General features: G+C 48.0%; 1 protein-coding gene across 5 annotated transcripts in view; it reads right to left on the reverse strand.

Moving 5' to 3' along the window:
- The window catches only part of RAB3GAP1 (RAB3 GTPase activating protein catalytic subunit 1), a 152018-nt gene that overhangs the window by 66718 nt on the left and 66400 nt on the right, over positions 1-18900 (reverse strand). For all 5 annotated transcript variants that reach the window (XM_073647279.1, XM_073647280.1, XM_073647278.1 and 2 more), the window contains exon 9: positions 3240-3321. In XM_073647279.1, the coding sequence (XP_073503380.1) occupies positions 3240-3321 (82 nt within the window). The remainder of the gene's footprint in view (positions 1-3239; positions 3322-18900) is intronic.

An 18900-nucleotide genomic window follows, 5' to 3' on the forward strand; every position in this document is an offset into this window, starting at 1 on the left:
TCAGAAAGAACTACTGTATCCTCACCCATCCCGTGTAGACTGTGAGCCCTCGCGGGCAGGGTCCTCGCTCCTCCTGTACCAGTCGCTGTCACATTGTGCTCGAGAATATTGTAATTGTTCTTGTATTATACCCCCTTTTTCACATGTAAAGCGCCATGGAATAAATGGCGCTATAATAATAAATAATAATAATAATAACTACGACTCACCGAGCACAAAGTACAAGCGCACGCACAGCTCCATCGATGGAAATATAAAACGTTACAGGTCTCAGAAAATAATGAAACAAATCAAATTTATTTTTACAAATTTAATTTTTTTTCACCACAAAGTAAAAAAACAAAACAAAACTGTATAAGTTTGGTAGCGTTGGAATCGTACTGACCTGGATAATCCTTTTACCAGGTCATTTCTTTATTTTATTTTTTTTATTTTTTATTTAACCAGGTCATTTTTGCAGAACAATGAACGCTGTAGGAGCGAAATACAAAAAATAATAGCGAAATTGCGTTTTTTTTTTCACCATCCTTTTTTCCCCCCGTCTTTCAGTACATTCTATGGTAAAATGAAAGACGTCATTCAAAACCACAATTCATTTTGAAAAAAAAGGGAAAAAAACTCGTACCGTACTTGTAAAAACCCTTAAAAGAAAAGAAACACTTTTTTTTACCCCATGATCTTATTGCTTTGCCCCCATGACAACACTTCCGGTCACGTCCTAGGAGACAACAAGTATTGTCATAGAGACAATACCCGAATCTCGATCCGCTTTGACTATTACTCCGTGGATCCATAAAGGTTCGGATAAAGCCGCGGCGGCCGGAGATTCTTGTACAGCGCAGTCATTTCTGCTTTTTCCGGAGCCTCAATCTTCTCATTCGGGAGCCTGCCCTGTCATCCAGCGCTGGAGGCTCACCTGTAGATTGCACAATTTACTGCGTACACCGTGTCATTTCATCTCGTGAGCAGAAATGAGCAATTTAAGCAGTAAAAAAGGTCAGTGTTCTATGAAAATGGACAAATTGTGCACTTATACTGCATGATTACCCCCGGCGAGCGCAACCGAGCCATTTCCTCAACGAACGTTTAACAGTTTCAGAATAAAAGCCATTAAATTGCAATATCTGATGTGATATACATAGAGGGGTCTATCTCATATCTACACCCCTCCTCCACACCTATGCCTCATTCTGATATTAACCCCTCTGTCATGTGCATTGCATCTATCAGATATCTATCCAGTATACCTGCACCTGCCAGCAGAGAGCAGCACCGCGCCAAGACACACAACACATCTTCATATCTTCCAGGTTCCTCGGCTCTTCCTCATTTCCTCACTTCTTGATTGACAGCGGACAGCAGAGGAGACGCTATGCAGAAGAGCCTCTGTCTCCGCTGTCAATCAACAAGTGGAAGGTGGCGCTGGCGGGGAGAAGTGAAGGGGAGCGGAGGACCGCAAGTGCACCGATACGCCCACTACCCGGGAAGCTTATCTCCATAAGAAGGAAAGACGGATTTCAGAGAAAGGGAGAACAGCGAAACAGGCATTTATGGAAATGATTTATACTGCCCTTTACTGCAGTAATTCAGTTTGCCTAGAGCAAATGTTACTGAGAGATTCCTTGTAAGATAAATAACAAGCGAGATAGAAGTGACAGCATGGAGATCACCAACACAACGCTTTATACATATTAAAAGTTTCCGACTTTCTACATGTCAGATGATGAATTTTTACATACAATCTGGAGCAAGATCCTGTATTATACTCCAGAGCTGCACTCACTATTCTGCTGGTGCAGTCACTGTGTACATACATTACATTACTGATCCTGTACTGATCCTGAGTTACCTCCTGTATTATACTCCAGAGCTGCACTCACTATTCTGCTGGTGCAGTCACTGTGTACATACATTACATTACTGATCCTGAGCTACATCCTGTGTTACTCCAGAGCTGCACTCACTATTCTGCTGGTGGAGTCACTGTGTACATACATTATATTACTGATCCTGAGTTACATCCTCTATTATACTCCAGAGCTGCACTCACTATTCTGCTGGTGCAGTCACTGTGTACATACATTACAATACTAATCCTGTACTGATCCTGAGTTACATCCTCTATTATACTCCAGAGCTGCACTCACTATTCTGCTGGTGCAGTCACTGTGTACATACATTACAATACTAATCCTGTACTGATCCTGAGTTACATCCTGTATTATACTCCAAAGCTGCACTCACTATTCTGCTGGTGCAGTCACTGTGTACATACATTACTGATCCTGAGTTACATCCTGTATTATACTCCAGAGCTGCACTCACTATTCTGCTGGTGCAGTCACTGTGTACATACATTACAATACTAATCCTGTACTGATCCTGAGTTACATCCTGTATTATACTCCAAAGCTGCACTCACTATTCTGCTGGTGCAGTCACTGTGTACATACATAACATTACTGATCCTGAGTTACATCCTGTATTATACTCCAGAGCTGCACTCACTATTCTGCTGGTGCAGTCACTGTGTATATAGATTACATTACTGATCCTGTACTGATCCTGAGTTACCTCCTGTATTATCCTCCAGAGCTGCACTCACTATTCTGCTGGTGCAGTCACTGTGTACATGCATTACATTACTGATCCTGAGTTACATCCTGTATTATACTCCAGAGCTGCACTCACTATTCTGCTGGTGCAGTCACTGTGTATATAGATTACATTACTGATCCTGTACTGATCCTGAGTTACCTCCTGTATTATCCTCCAGAGCTGCACTCACTATTCTGCTGGTGCAGTCACTGTGTACATGCATTACATTACTGATCCTGAGTTACATCCTGTATTATACTCCAGAGCTGCACTCACTATTCTGCTGGTGCAGTCACTGTGTATATAGATTACATTACTGATCCTGTACTGATCCTGAGTTACCTCCTGTATTATCCTCCAGAGCTGCACTCACTATTCTGCTGGTGCAGTCACTGTGTACATACATTACATTACTGATCCTGAGTTACATCCTGTATTATACTCCAGAGCCGCACTCACTATTCTGCTGGTGCAGTCACTCTGTACATACATTACATTACTGTTCCTGAGTTATATCCTGTATTATACTCCAGAGCTGCACTCACTTGGGGTGAGAAGAGTAGAAGAAAGATTATTTTATCCCATCCCATATAACACAAATAAGATTCTCTATTGGAACAATACGTGATTCAGGTTCTGACCTTATTGGATCTTCACAGGCGCCAAATGGGAGTTTTCCAAACTCCAGACCCCCAACTTCTCCTCCCACCACAGCATCGATGTCTATAAGAAAAATAAAAAGACAATAACAACAACATTTGATGCATGAAAGATCATCACACGTCTCAACTATACAGGAAAATGGAGCCGACTCGTCTTAAAAGTAAACGTTGACCTAGAAATGAATGATAGAAGCAGCCAGAAGAAAAGAAAACTGAAATCTTGCAGGTAACACAAGTGTTCATTTCCTCCTGATGCATCATCAGTATCTGGTGATCGCCCGTCGCCTCCATCGTCAGTATCTGGTGATCGCCCGTCGCCTCCATCGTCAGTATCTGGTGATCGTCCGTCGCCTCCATCGTCAGTATCTGGCGTCCGCCCGTCGCCTCAATCATCAGTATCTGGCGACCGCCCGTCACCTCCATCATCAGTATCTGGTGACCGCCCGTCACCTCCATCATCAGTATCTGGTGACCGCCCGTCACCTCCATCATCAGTATCTGGTGACCGCCCGTCACCTCCATCATCAGTATCTGGTGACCGCCCGTCACCTCCATCATCAGTATCTGGTGACCGCCCTTCACCTCCATCATCAGTATCTGGTGACCGCCCGTCACCTCCATCATCAGTATCTGGTGACCGCCCGTCACCTCCATCATCAGTATCTGGTGACCGCCCGTCGCCTCTATCATCAGTATCTGGTGACTGAATCTGTGGGGCCGGATCATCACCTCCAGGACTCCTTGTTATTAATGACATTAGATGCTTCCTGATGATATTACATGATGGGTAAGGATCTGCCTGGATTTCTCAGCATTAAGGACACCATTAATCCTGACCAAATCCCAATCTTCTATTAATGAAATGCAGCCCCAGACTTGCTGGACCCTCCATCACGTTCCACCGCTCTTGCAGACCCTCATGTGCCCCTCTGCAGAATTTCAGGAACAATCTGCTTCTGTTACATCCAAATATTTCACATTGTGACTCCTCAGTCCAGAGCACCTGCCAGTTGCTGTGTTTTTGTGCACAGTCGAGTCACTTGGCCTTGTTTCCTTGTGGAAAGTATTGTTTTCTGGCCATAATTCTTCCATGAAGACGAGTTTTGGCCAGTTTTCTCCGATCGGTAGATGGGTGCAGCTGGGTCCCACTGGTTGCTGCCAGTTCTGTGCTGATGGCACTGCTGGACATCTGCCAATTTCAATAATGAGTAACTATGATGTGTCTTTCATCTGCTGCACTAAGTTTCCTTGGACGACCTCTGCGTCTATTGTCTTCAACGTTGCCCATTTCTTGGTGCTTCCTTGACCAGCAAATCTCAAAGCCACAGCCTGCTCTGCGTATTATTTTTTACAGATTTAGCACGGTTTTGTTTACAGGTTAGGAAAAACATTGGTATTTTTATTATTTAAGGTGCAGGAGTGTCCCCCCCCCTTGGCTACATTACCGCGGTGCTCTGAACACTGCAGATCCCCAGCTGTTGAGAAACTACAACTCCCACCATGCCTATATACAGTAAAGGTAGTGCCCAATTCCAATAAGTATATTTGCACTTTGCAATAGGATTTTATTAAATCTATGTAGAATATAATTACAGTCTGATATTGGCTGATTAACAGGACGCACAAGTTCACTGCTGCGGTAATAAAAATGAAAATCTAGTTCTCACATTCTTCTCATCCAATTAATATTGCATTATTTTATTTTAATTTCCAATTGTATCTTTTTTTTTTTTAGAATTTACTTTTCTCGCTTAACAGCATAAAAGACTCCAATGATCCCCAATATTAGTGGCTCTTTATGTCAAATAAATCTGTGCACTATCCCAGTGGTCTCCAAACCCGTGGCCCTTCAGCTGTAGCTAAACTACAACTTGCAGCATGTTGGGGATTGTAGTTTTGCCATAGCTGAAAAGCCATACACTGTCACAGCTGCTGGAGGGGCGGTGATCTGCAATCTAGGGGCTGCGGGTTCTAAACTAGGAGCTGTGATCTCCAACCTATGGGGTGAGAGGGGAGCGGAGGGGAAAAATATCCAATGTATAGGGTAGGGCGCTTACCACTCTGGGCAGGTGCACTCCCCCAGAGTGGAGATCGCCCCTCCCACAGAGTGGAGATTGCCCCTCCCACAGAGTGGAGATTGCCCCTCCCACAGAGTGGAGATTGCCCCTCCTTCTCCAGAGTTGGTCTGTACTATAATATATATATATATATATATACACACACACACACACACACACACACACACACACACACAGGACAGACCAAAAGTTTGGACACACCTTCTCATTTAAAGATTTTTCTGTATTTTCATGACTATGAAGCTAAGTGCCCACGTTGCGGAACTGAAGCATATTTTTACGCTTCTCCCTGGCGGGAAAATTGCATGCGGATTTTACATGCGGTTTTCCCGCCAGGTAGGAGCGTTTGTGAGGCGTCTTTGCAGCGTCTTTGCATGCATTTCCGCATGCGGGTTATCAAGCACTTCTCCAAGTGATTTAAGCATCACTTGGAAAAGTGCTTGACAACTTGTTCACACTATATAAATCCATGCAACCGGCATGGATTTATATAGTGTGACCAAGTAATAGTTAAAAAAAAAGAATCAGAATGGTAAAAAATAAAAAAATAAAGTTTATACTCACCTACCGATGCATTCTCTGCCCCGTCCGGAGTCTTGAGCGGCTCACGCTGTTGTGTGCAGGACCTGCGGTGACATCATTGAGTCATGTGATGGGTCACATGACTCAATGACGTGGCAGGTCCTTCAGACAACAGCGCGAAAGCGGGAAGACATCAGAAGATAAGTATAAACTTTATTGATTCCACTGCGCTTCCGCAAAATTAATGAACATGCTACGGATTTTTGACCGCAGCATATACGCTGCGGAAAGATCCGCAGCATGGGCATTGACATTGCGGAATGCCATTGGGGACCATGGGGTGCGGATATACATGCGTTTTACAAGCGTTTACGCTGCAGAAATTCCGCAGCATATACGCTTGTAATACGCAACGTGGGCACGCAGCCTGAAAATTGTACATTCACACTGAAGGCATCAAAACTATGAATTACCACATGTGGAATTATATACTTAACAAAAAAGTGTGAAACAACTGAAAATATGTCTTATATTCTAGGTTCTTCAAAGTAGCCACCTTTTGCTTTGATGACTGCTTTGCACACTCTTGGCATTCTCTTGTTGAGCTTCAAGAGGTAGTCACCGGAAATGGTTTTCACTTCACAGGTGTGCCCTGTCAGGTTTAATAAGTGGGATTTCTTGTCTTATAAATGGGGTTGGGACCATCAGTTGTGTTGTGCAGAAGTCTGGTGGATACACAGCTGATAGTCCTACTGAATAGACTGTTAGAATTTGTATTATGGCAAGAAAAAAGCAGCTAAGTAAAGAAAAACGAGCGGCCATCATTACTTTAAGAAATGAAGGTCAGTCAGTGCGAAAAATTGGGAAAACTTTGAAAGTGTCCCCAAGTGCAGTTGCAAAAACCATCAAGCGCTACAAAGAAACTGGCTCACATGAGGACCGCCCCAGGAAAGGAAGACCAAGAGTCACCTTTGCTTCTGAGGATAAGTTTATCCGAGTCACCAGCCTCAGAAATCGCAGGTTAACAGCAGCTCAGACTAGAGACCAGGTCAATGCCACACAGAGTTCTAGCAGCAGACACATCTCTTCAACAACTGTTAAGAGGAGACTTTGTGCAGCAGGCCTTCATGGTAAAATAGCTGCTAGGAAACCACTTCTAAGGACAGGCAACAAGCAGAAGAGACTTGTTTGTGACGCGCCCCTGGGCCTGTGTCGCGCTGCGTTGCGCATGCGGGAGCTTACCCGGAGCCGGATCTCTTGAGGGTTGTAGTCTCGTGGCGGTGATCCGGTCCGTGCCCAGGGAGTCAGACTAAGTGGCGCTGTATTAGCGGTAGATGTTGGACGACTACGCCACCCGTTGAGTACAGCTAAGGAGCTGCTGCTGCAGGGCAGACCGCTGAGGCCGGTGGTAGGATTGTGCAGCGTGATAGTATAACCCCCAACGGGAGGGGTATGGCCTCAGGGCAGCCGACGTGGATGATGGGGGTAGCAGGAACCACTCAGAGACGGTACGGTGTAGTTCAGGGTCTTTACTGGTGACAACGATAGACCCTCCCGGAGTACTGGCTAGCGATTGGGGCCTGGTCAGTCCTTGAGCAGATGGGATCTCCCCTGGCCAGGCGGAGTTGTAGGCCTCCCAAACTAACGATACTCTTCTGGCTACCTTGCTAGAAGCGGGTATAAGTAGCCCACGTCCCTGAGTGTACCGTGTGGTGCTCACCCGTATGGCCGGTGACTCGGGGCCTTCTAGTAGCTTCCGCTCCACGACGGCGGTGCTGGTCCCACGCATGTGACCGTGCCTTCGGGTTTCTGGGCCAGAGGACCTGCAATCCCCTGCCGGTCGGTTTCTGCTGCTGGATAGGAGTTAGTCCCCACAGCCTCGGACTCCGGGTCCGGTGATAACTTCTCAGTCAGGGCGAGCTCTGCAGCTGCCAGCCCCTGACTCCTTGTAGCACTGCTCCCACAGAGCTCCTGATGTTCTTTCCTATATCTGCTTCTCTTCTCTGTCTCTACTTCTTCTCTACTCACTAACCCTGCCTCAGCCCTAGGTTTATATAGGGGAAGTTCTTCCCCTCCCAGGACTGGGCAGGAGGTGTGGCATGCACAGGATCCCTGACCAAGAGACCTCCCACCTGCTCTCAGACATAACATTGCCGTTACTGTGGAAACCAGACCCCTGGGGTGCCACATTCCCCCCTAGTGAAATTTAGTACTCCGGGACTAAACATATTTTTAGAAAAACATAAGGTATAAACAATAATAATACAATAAGAAAAACACATAAAGATGGTTACGGCGTGTCCGCAACCGGGTGCAGTCTTTGAAGAAAAGCAAGGTGTCCATTTCACCAAAACAGGGAGACGTAACCAGGTAGGGGTCTGTCCTGCCCCGAGTCCTTAACAGTCTTTAGTCCGTCCTGGGTTACGCTCCAACTATACACAAAGGATTCCCGGTAAATCCACCAAGGACTCCTATAAATAACTAGAAACACATAATTATACACAAGCAACAAGAAAAACAGGTAACCACAAATAAAACAATTTATACACTTCAAATCCTCCAACGTGCGGGTAACTGGCCTCTAGTGGCCCTAGTGGACCTACGGAGCTGACTGTCTAGCCCTGAACTACAGGGTGTAGGAGCTGTCAAGGGTAAACTGGGCAGCTGTCTACCGGCTCTTTGACTCACTAGGGGTACGGCAGGCTCACTATAAGCAGAGGGTTGATCCTCCTGTTCTGCTTGTGTGGAGTCTTCTGCCTCCTGGACCGGCTGCTCTTCCAGCTCTTCCTGTTGCTCCGTAGGCACTTGGGATGCTGGTTGGAGGAACGTGAGGACGGGTACCACAACTGCACCATTGACTTGAGTCCAGGACCGAGGGAAGTCTCCGAGCACAGTACTAACCATATCTTCCCTTTCCTCTACGGGTCGATGGTCTTCTTGTTCCTCTTCAGGGTTCCGTAGCTGTTCAGGACACTTCTTCAGGTGATCCCGGGATACAATGGCTATGGTCTCCCCTCCGTCTTTACTGATGGTACAGACCTTCGGGTTCTCGTGGCTTGAGGGCAGTACGGTGTACGGGTCCTTCTCCCACTGGTCGTCCAACTTGTGGAGCCGTCTTTTCCTCTTCAAGACCTGCTCTCCGGGTACCAGGGGAACAGCGGGAGCATACTGGTTGTAAGTTTTCTCTTGTCTTTCCCTAGCCTGACAGAGACTTCGCTCCACGCTCTCCTGTACTTTCCGGTACTGCTGCTGCCTCTCTGTGTCCCAGTCTGCTTCTGGTGAAGTGTCCTCGGGTGTCAGGACTCCCATTTCCAGGTCAACAGGTAACTTACCAGGTCTCGCCCTCATTAGGTAAGCCGGGGTACAGTTGGTGGAACCTACCGGGATGTGGTTGTATAGGTCCACTAGATCGGGCAGCTTCTCAGGCCACAGACTGCGTTCTTCCAGGGGCAACGTTTTCAGGAGATCCATTACCACCTGGTTCATTTTCTCACAAAGTCCATTAGTTTGCGGATGATAGGGTGTCGTCCTTATCTTCCGGCAGCCATACAGATTGCAGAATTCCCGGAAGACCTCCGCTTCAAAGGCAGGTCCCTGGTCCGTCAGCACTTGGTCCGGGTACCCGTGTGGACGGCAGAAGTGCTGCTGGAAGGCTCTAGCTGCTGTTTGAGCCATTAAGTCCTTAACGGGGACGACAACCAAGAACCGGGAGTAATGATCCACAATGGTTAACGCGTAGACGTAGCCACTTCTGCTTGGGGTCAGTTTTACATGATCCAAGGCTACCAGTTCCAACGGCTGCCGGGTGACGATGGACTGCAGGGGAGTCTTCTGGCTGGCACGGTCCTTCCTTCTTAGGTTGCACGGGCCACAGTCTCTGCACCACCTCTCGATGGTTCCCCTCATGCCTACCCAGTGGAACCGCCCACGCAGCAGGAACTCCAGCTTCTTCCATCCGAAGTGTCCAGCCCCGTCGTGGTATGCTTCCATCACCATGGCTGCGTCTCTCCGTGGCACCACTACTTGCCAGATTAGTTCATGCGTCCGGGAGTTAACCATTCTGCGGCACAACTTCCCCTTGTAAAGGAACAGTCGACTCTTCTCAGCCCACAGTTGCTTGGCTTCCTCCGGAGCGTCTGAGTCAAGGCGAGCCTCTGGCCGAGTCAGCATCTCCTTCACCAGCCGGACGGCAGGGTCACTGTCTTGCGTTTCCTCCCAGTTGTAGTGAGGCAAGGGGTTAAACGTAGCGGCTTGCTTACTCCTTACCCGATGGGAATACTGGATAGTCCCATGACGGTGGAACGCGGGGAGTTCGACTTCTTCCAGTCCCTCTGGATCTTCTCCTACGTCCGGTAGGTTTGGCATCCTGGACAGGGCGTCCGCGTTGGTATTGGAGCGTCCTGCCCGGTATTTGATTGTGAACTCGTAGTTGGACAGACGGGCCATCCATCTCTGCTCTAGGGCACCGAGTCTTGCAGTGTCCAGGTGTGTCAACGGGTTGTTATCCGTGTACACGGTGAACCGGGAAGAAGCGAGGTAGTGCTTAAAGCGTTCGGTGACTGCCCACACCACTGCCAGGAACTCTAGCTTAAATGAGCTATAATTCTCAGGGTTTCTTTCGGTGGGTCGCAGTTTTCGGCTGGCGTAAGCGATTACTCGTTCTTTCCCCTGCTGGATCTGGGACAGCACGGCTCCTAGCCCGATGTTACTTGCGTCGGTGTAGAGGATAAAGGGCTGGCTGTAATCAGGGTACGCCAGGATTTCATCCCCCGTGAGGGCCATCTTCAGCTGGCGGAAGGACTCTTCTTCTAACTTCTCCCATCTGAAGGGTGGCTTCTGGTTCTTGGCCTTCCGGGACTGGCCTATCAGGAGGTCCTGCATAGGAGCTGCCTTTTTGGTGAAACCGGGGATGAATCTGCGGTAATAGCCTACCAACCCGAGGAACTGCCGCACTTCCTTTACACTGGAGGGACTTGGCCATTCCTTAATTGCGGTGATCTTATCAGGGTCGGGAGCCACTCCATCAGCGCTCACCACGTGTCCCAGGTACTGCACCTTTGGTTTCAGGAGGTGACACTTGGAGGGTTTCACCTTTAGGCCGTAGCTTGCCAGAGCTTCGAACACTTCCGCCAGGTGTTTCAGGTGGTCCTCATACGTCTTGGAATATACGATGACATCGTCCAGGTACAACAGGACCGTCTAAAAGTTTCTGTGGCCCAGACAACACTCCATTAATCGTTGGAAGGTTCCTGGTGCATTGCAGAGTCCGAACGGCATGCAGGTAAACTCGCTAAGTCCCATCGGGGTGGTGAATGCGGTCTTCTCCCGGTCCGCCTCTGCTACAGGAACCTGCCAGTACCCACTAGTGAGATCCAAGGTAGAGAAGAAGTTAGCAGATCTTAAAGCAGCCAAAGACTCCTCTATCCTTGGTAAGGGGTACGCATCCTTGTGTGTGATACGGTTGATTTTCCGGTAATCTACACACATCCTCATGGTGTTGTCTTTCTTTTTGACTAAGACTAGTGGAGCTGCCCAGGGGCTACAGCTATCCCTGATCACCCCAGCCTCCTTCATGTCTCTAAGCATCCCCTTGGCGTGTTGGTAGTGTGCAGGGGGTACGGGTCGATACCTCTCTTTTATGGGAGGATGGTCTCCCGTGGGGATGTGGTGTTCTACCCCCTTGACTCGCCCGAAGTCTAACGGGTATTTACTAAACACTCTCTCGTACTCTTGCACCACCCGATAGACTCCCTGTTTCTGGTGTGAGGGAGTGGAGTCAGTACCCAAATGTAGTTGCTGACACCAGTCCTCCATTGTTTTCTGAGAGCCGTTACCTTCCTCCGGGGAAGATGGAGGCAAGGGTTCTACGGACTGTATGGAATCTTGATTGATGGTATACAATTTGGCTAGCGTGGCATACCGGGGCAGGTACACTTCCCTCTTCCCGATAATTATTATGCGAACGGGCACCCTCCCATGGCGTACATTGACCACCCCCCGTGCTGTCAAAATGGTGGGCCTACTGTCTGAGTAAACTGGTTCTACCATTGCCTGGTAATCTCTACCTCTCAGACCAATAGCTGCCCGGCACCAAATCATCATTTCTCTTTTCGGGGGCATGGCAATAGGGAAAGGGTCACACATTCGCACGCTACCAATCTCACCACCGGAGAGTTCTAGCTGTTGCCGTCGCATCAGTGCCCGGATCTCTTTCTGGAGCACTCGCTGCTCGCCGGAGCTGGCGTTCTTGGCAACCTGCTGTAAAAGGAAAATCACCTCTGCAAGACAATTTTCAATTACATTAGTTCCTAGAGTTATCTTTGGGTGACTCTCGTGTTTGTCAATGTCTACAATGATCAGTCCCTGTGCTGCCAGTTCGACTCTACCGATTTTAATGGTCACCTCTTTAAATCCAATCTGTGGCACGGGCTGACCATTGCTGGCGATGATACTCAAGTCGTCGTCAGGGTAGCGGGTGATATCCGAGTCATTCCAGTACTGCTTGAAGAGCACGTACGGGATGGTGGTGACCTGTGACCCGGTGTCCAGTAGGGCACTCATAGGAATGCCATCCAGTACCACGGGTAAGACTGGACGTCCTCCCACATATTTGTCGCGCCAGTTCGATGGGCTTGGTGATCTTTTTCCTGGGGGTTGGCCCTCTACCCCAGGTTGTGCCAGTTTAAAGGACAGTACCTTGCCATATGTCCGGGTTGATTGCAGCGGCGGCAGATGGGTCGTCCGCCCTCGTTGTATCGGTCGCTGGGTCTTCCTCTGGCCGGTGGGGTCCTCCTTGGTCGACGCCACGGGATGTCCTCCGGTCCGGATGCCAGCTGGATCTTCCCTGGAGTGGAAACCTGTAAAGACTGCACAGTTCGGGTTAGCGCAGCAACGCTTTTAGCTAGCTCTTGGACCTGATGGTGCAGGTCTGGAGCCGGGTCATTGTTCAAAGCCTGCGCATCAGCTCCCACAGGCCCTGCCGACAAGGGCGCCGCCTCCTGGTGGTAAGTGGTAGTGGGGCGTCTGGGGGTCACAACGTCACCTGGTGCCGGTTCTCGAAGCACCCGGATGGCTCTGTCCTTGAACTGTGCAAATCCCAGATGAGGGTCCTGTAAGGCCATTGCCCGCAACTGGGTTCGGTGGGCATTGCAATATAAACCCTCTATAAATTGTTCAGTCAACAGCCTGTCCTCGTCTCCCACGCCGTCAGGGTCGGTCTGCTTAATGGCTCTCAGGGCCTCTTGTAGGTTCAGGGCATAGTCCCTTATACTCTCATGTGCCCGCTGTTTGCACCCGTAGAATCTAAGCTTGATCTCGGCTGAGGTGCGGGTATCAAAGGTGTCCCTCAGCCGGGTTAGTATCCCTGCGACAGTCCTCCCCCCAGGTGGCCAGGACTTTACCTCCCTTTGGGCTGCTCCGGTTAATTGGGCCACCAGGATGCTCACTTTTTGCTCCTCTGTGAGGGGGTACACCTGGAAGAGGCTATCCAGCTTTTCTCTAAAGTCATGCAGGGTATGTGACTCCCCTGAGTACTGGGGTAGCCAGGCTGCCCCCGGGATATAGGGCATGGTGAAAGGCATGACCGCAACAGCGGTGGCGCTGGCGGGGGTTGAAGCGGTGAAGCTCTCCTCCGTATCCGACATCCTTCTCCCCCCTAGTGGACCGTGGCCTACCTTGCGATGATCCTCTTCCGTAGGCCGCGGCTCCGCAGTGGATCGTCAGGGTTGAGGACCTTCCGTCGCGCTCCTGTGACGTCGGCGTCTGCTGGGCTCCTTCCAGGACCTTACGCAACGTCCGGACGTGAGGCGGGGCTTCAGTTCTCGCGCGCTTTCGGAGTCCACGCCCCTCTTCTTCCCGCGCGGCGTCCTCAAGATGGCGTCCAATGGCGGGAAAACTCCACGTATGGCGGGAAGAAGGCCGAAGATGGCGCCGGATGGCGGGAAAACTCCACCGAAGGCGGGAAGGAAGCGGAAGATGGCGCCGGATGGCGGGAATCTTCACCACAGGTAAGTTTGAACAGTCTTTTTCGGGCACGCAGTACCCGGTGGTTGCGGGCACGAAATCCTGCCGACTACGCCAAAAGTTGACGCGCCCCTGGGCCTGTGTCGCGCTGCGTTGCGCATGCGGGAGCTTACCCGGAGCCGGATCTCTTGAGGGTTGTAGTCTCGTGGCGGTGATCCGGTCCGTGCCCAGGGAGTCAGACTAAGTGGCGCTGTATTAGCGGTAGATGTTGGACGACTACGCCACCCGTTGAGTACAGCTAAGGAGCTGCTGCTGCAGGGCAGACCGCTGAGGCCGGTGGTAGGATTGTGCAGCGTGATAGTATAACCCCCAACGGGAGGGGTATGACCTCAGGGCAGCCGACGTGGATGATGGGGGTAGCAGGAACCACTCAGAGACGGTACGGTGTAGTTCAGGGTCTTTACTGGTGACAACGATAGACCCTCCCGGAGTACTGGCTAGCGATTGGGGCCTGGTCAGTCCTTGAGCAGATGGGATCTCCCCTGGCCAGGCGGAGTTGTAGGCCTCCCAAACTAACGATACTCTTCTGGCTACCTTGCTAGAAGCGGGTATAAGTAGCCCACGTCCCTGAGTGTACCGTGTGGTGCTCACCCGTATGGCCGGTGACTCGGGGCCTTCTAGTAGCTTCCGCTCCACGACGGCGGTGCTGGTCCCACGCATGTGACCGTGCCTTCGGGTTTCTGGGCCAGAGGACCTGCAATCCCCTGCCGGTCGGTTTCTGCTCCTGGATAGGAGTTAGTCCCCACAGCCTCGGACTCCGGGTCCGGTGATAACTTCTCAGTCAGGGCGAGCTCTGCAGCTGCCAGCCCCTGACTCCTTATAGCACTGCTCCCACAGAGCTCCTGATGTTCTTTCCTATATCTGCTTCTCTTCTCTGTCTCTACTTCTTCTCTACTCACTAACCCTGCCTCAGCCCTAGGTTTATATAGGGGAAGTTCTTCCCCTCCCAGGACTGGGCAGGAGGTGTGGCATGCACAGGATCCCTGACCAAGAGACCTCCCACCTGCTCTCAGACATAACATTGCCGTTACTGTGGAAACCAGACCCCTGGGGTGCCACATTTGGACTAAAGAACACAAGGAATGGACATTAGACCAGTGGAAATCTGTGCTTTGGTCTGATGAGTCCAAATTTGAGATCTTTGGTTCCAACCACCGTGTCTTTGTGCGACGCAGAAAAGGTGAACGGATGGACTCTACATGCCTGGTTCCCACCGTGAAGAATGGAAGAGGAGGTGTGATGGTGTGGGGGTGCTTTGCTGGTGACACTGTTGGGGATTTATTCAAAATTGAAAGCATACTGAACCAGCATGGCTACCACAGCATCTTGCAGCGGCATGCTATTCCATCTGGTTTGCGTTTAGTTGGACCATCATTTATTTTTCAACAGGACAATGACCCCAAACACACCTCCAGGCTGTGTAAGGGCTATTTGACCAAGCGGGAGAGTGATGGGGTGCTACGCCAGATGACCTGGCCTCGACAGTCACCAGACCTGAACCCAATCCAGATGGTTTGGGGTGAGCTGGACCGCAGAGTGAAGGCAAAAGGGCCAACAAGTGCTAAGCATCTCTGGGAACTCCTTCAAGATTGTTGGAAGACCATTTCCGGTGACTACCTCATGAAGGTCATCAAGAGAATGCCAAGAGTGTGCAAAGGGACAATCGGTGAATATGAATAGCGGTACCAGAGTGCCAATAACAGGGGAAAAATATTAAAAGGACTGATTTATTAATACACACAACGCGTTTCGGTGGACACAGCCACCTTCATCAGGTGTGACAAGCAGCAAACAATTGATCCTTAGATACATTTGACTAGGTATACAATTACTTAAAAGGGGCGGGGCCAGATACAGAGTAATACCTCTATATTAACCCCTTGAGTTCATATATGCTCAATAGAGTAAAAAGGATTGTTATAAATTAATACCTAATGAAGCATATAGGGTTCTTATAAAAAGGATTCGCTGTATAAAAACTTGTGAATCCTATAATCATAATACTTAATAGGATATATTGTTATCTACCACCCTATATTTTATATTGTAAAAAAAAAATAATAATAATTTTTACATACAACATAAAACAATGTATAAATATAAAGTTATCAAATTACAATCAGTTTCTATCATTATAATTAGGGAAAAGTAGACGAAGAAAGGAAAGAGGGAAAGAAGAAAAAAAAAAAATTTTTTTTTCCCTCTTTCCTTTCTTCGTCTACTTTTCCCTAATTATAATGATAGAAATTGATTGTAATTTTATAACTTTATATTTATACATTGTTTTATGTTGTATGTAAAAATTATTATTATTTTTTTTTACAATACATATGAAGGAGTAGAACCATCTCAAGGAGGATCACATGGAAATGGACAGCATGTGACTTAAATATAAGTGTCCGAGCAAAGGGTCTGAATACTTATGAACATGTGATATTTCAGTTTTTCTTTTTTAATAAATTTGCAAAAATGTCTACATTTCTGTGTTTTATCAGTCACGATGGGGTGCAGAGTGTACTTTAATGAGAAAAAAATGAACTTTTTAGAATTTACCAAATGGCTGCAAAGAAACAAAGAGTGAAAGATTTAAAGCAGTCTGAATACTTTCCGTGCCCACTGTACACACACACACAGTACAGACCAAAAGTTTGGACACACCTTCTCATTTAAATATTTTTCTGTATTTTCATGACTTTGAAAATTGTACATTCACACTGAAGGCATCAAAACTATGAATTAACACATGTGGAATTATATACTTAACAAAAAAGTGTGAAACAACTGAAAATATGTCTTATATTCTAGGGTCTTCACAGTAGCCACCTTTTGCTTTGATGACTGCTTTGCACACTCTTGGCACTCTCTTGATGAGCTTCAAGAGGTAGTCACCGGAAATGGTCTTCCAACAATCTTGAAGGAGTTCCCAGAGATGCTTAGCACTTGTTGGCCCTTTTGCCTTCACTCTGCGGTCCAGCTCACCCCAAACCATCTCGATTGGGTTCAGGTCTGGTGACTGTGGAGGCCAGGTCATCTGGCGTAGCACCCCATCACTCTCCTTCTTGGTCAAATAGCCCTTACACAGCCTGGAGGTGTGTTTGGGGTCACTGTCCTATTGAAAAATAAATGATGGTCCAACTAAACGCAAACCAGATGGAATAGCATGCCGCTGCAACATGCTGTGGTAGCCATGCTGGTTCAGTATGCCTTCAATTTTGAATAAATCCCCAACAGTGTCACCAGCAAAGCACCCCCACACCATCACACCTCCTCCTCCATGCTTCACGGTGGGAACCAGGCATGTAGAGTCCATCCGTTCACCTTTTCTGCGTCGCACAAAGACACGGTGGTTGGAACCAAAGATCTCAAATTTGGACTCATCAGACCAAAGCATAGATTTCCACTGGTCTAATGTCCATTCCTTGTGTTCTTTAGCCCAAACAAGTCTCTTCTGCTTGTTGCCTGTCCTTAGCAGTGGTTTCCTAGCAGCTATTTTACCATGAAGGCCTGCTGCACAAAGTCTCCTCTTAACAGTTGTTGTAGAGATGTGTCTGCTGCTAGAACTCTGTGTGGCATTGACCTGGTCTCTAATCTGAGCTGCTGTTAACCTGCGATTTCTGAGGCTGGTGACTCGGATAAACTTATCCTCAGAAGCAGAGGTGACTCTTGGTCTTCCTTTCCTGGGGCGGTCCTCATGTGAGCCAGTTTCTTTGTAGCGCTTGATGGTTTTTGCAACTGCACTTGGGGACACTTTCAAAGTTTTCCCAATTTTTCGGACTGACTGACCTTCATTTCTTAAAGTAATGATGGCCACTCGTTTTTCTTTACTTAGAATTTGTATTATGGCAAGAAAAAAGCAGCTAACAGTCTATTCAGTAGGACTATCAGCTGTGTATCCACCAGACTTCTGCACAACACAACTGATGGTCCCAACCCCATTTATAAGGCAAGAAATCCCACTTATTAAACCTGACAGGGCACACCTGTGAAGTGAAAACCATTTCCGGTGACTACCTCTTGAAGCTCATCAAGAGAATGCCAAGAGTGTGCAAAGCAGTCATCAAAGCAAAAGGTGGCTACTTTGAAGAACCTAGAATATAAGACGTATTTTCAGTTGTTTCACACTTTTTTGTTAAGTATATAATTCCACATGTGTTAATTCATAGTTTTGATGCCTTCAGTGTGAATGTACAATTTTCAAAGTCATGAAAATACAGAAAAATCTTTAAATGAGAAGGTGTGTCCAAACTTTTGGTCTGTACTATATATATATATATATATATATATATATATATATATTTTTTTTTTTTTTGTGCAGTTACCATAAAAATACAATTCCAGCAAGCTGATAAAACCAGACATCACCTCTGCTCCAAGCTGTCACCTACACTGCAGAAAAGTGAGACCTTGGCAAACTCGCGTCTCGTTAATGTATTTTTTGTGAAATGCATGAAAAATTCTGTAATGTGTTGAATCAGCTACAAGTCCAGAAAAAAAAGTTAAAAGGTAAAAGCTGCAAAATAACTACGCAGAAATCCACTACAGCGCTATTGTATTTCCATTTACAATACTGATCCAGCAGCAAAAAGCATCTGGATTCATACTGAAGGAAGCTCGGCGACAAGACAGTCAATGCTATGTCCCGCTGGGTGGCTTTATCACAGGTAGCACCTACTAACTTCCAAGAGAGGCCAATGTGAGGGACTATACTGTTGGATGCCAGAGGGAGAAGGAGAATGATTCTGTCCAGACTCTGCCCCCAGCACCAAGATTAGCAGCAGCACAAAGGAGGCACATTTATCATGGAGGTTAAACTGCAGGGACGCAAAGCAATGAAGAGGGTCTTTCACCAAGTCAATCTTCCTTACAGCATATAGACACTGAGGGAAAGATGCAGCTGCCTCCCCCTCCTTACCCAGCTTTCTTAAACTGTTCTGACACTAAGGGGAGATACGGCTGCAGCTCCCTTTTCTCCCAGCTTTCTTACAGCAGACACTGAAAAAGAGATACTGCTGCAGCTA

This window comes from Phyllobates terribilis, unplaced genomic scaffold (assembly GCF_046119375.1).
Source record: "Phyllobates terribilis strain yellow unplaced genomic scaffold, ASM4611937v1 Scaffold_9__5_contigs__length_417890890, whole genome shotgun sequence".
Lineage (NCBI taxonomy): Eukaryota > Metazoa > Chordata > Amphibia > Anura > Dendrobatidae > Phyllobates > Phyllobates terribilis.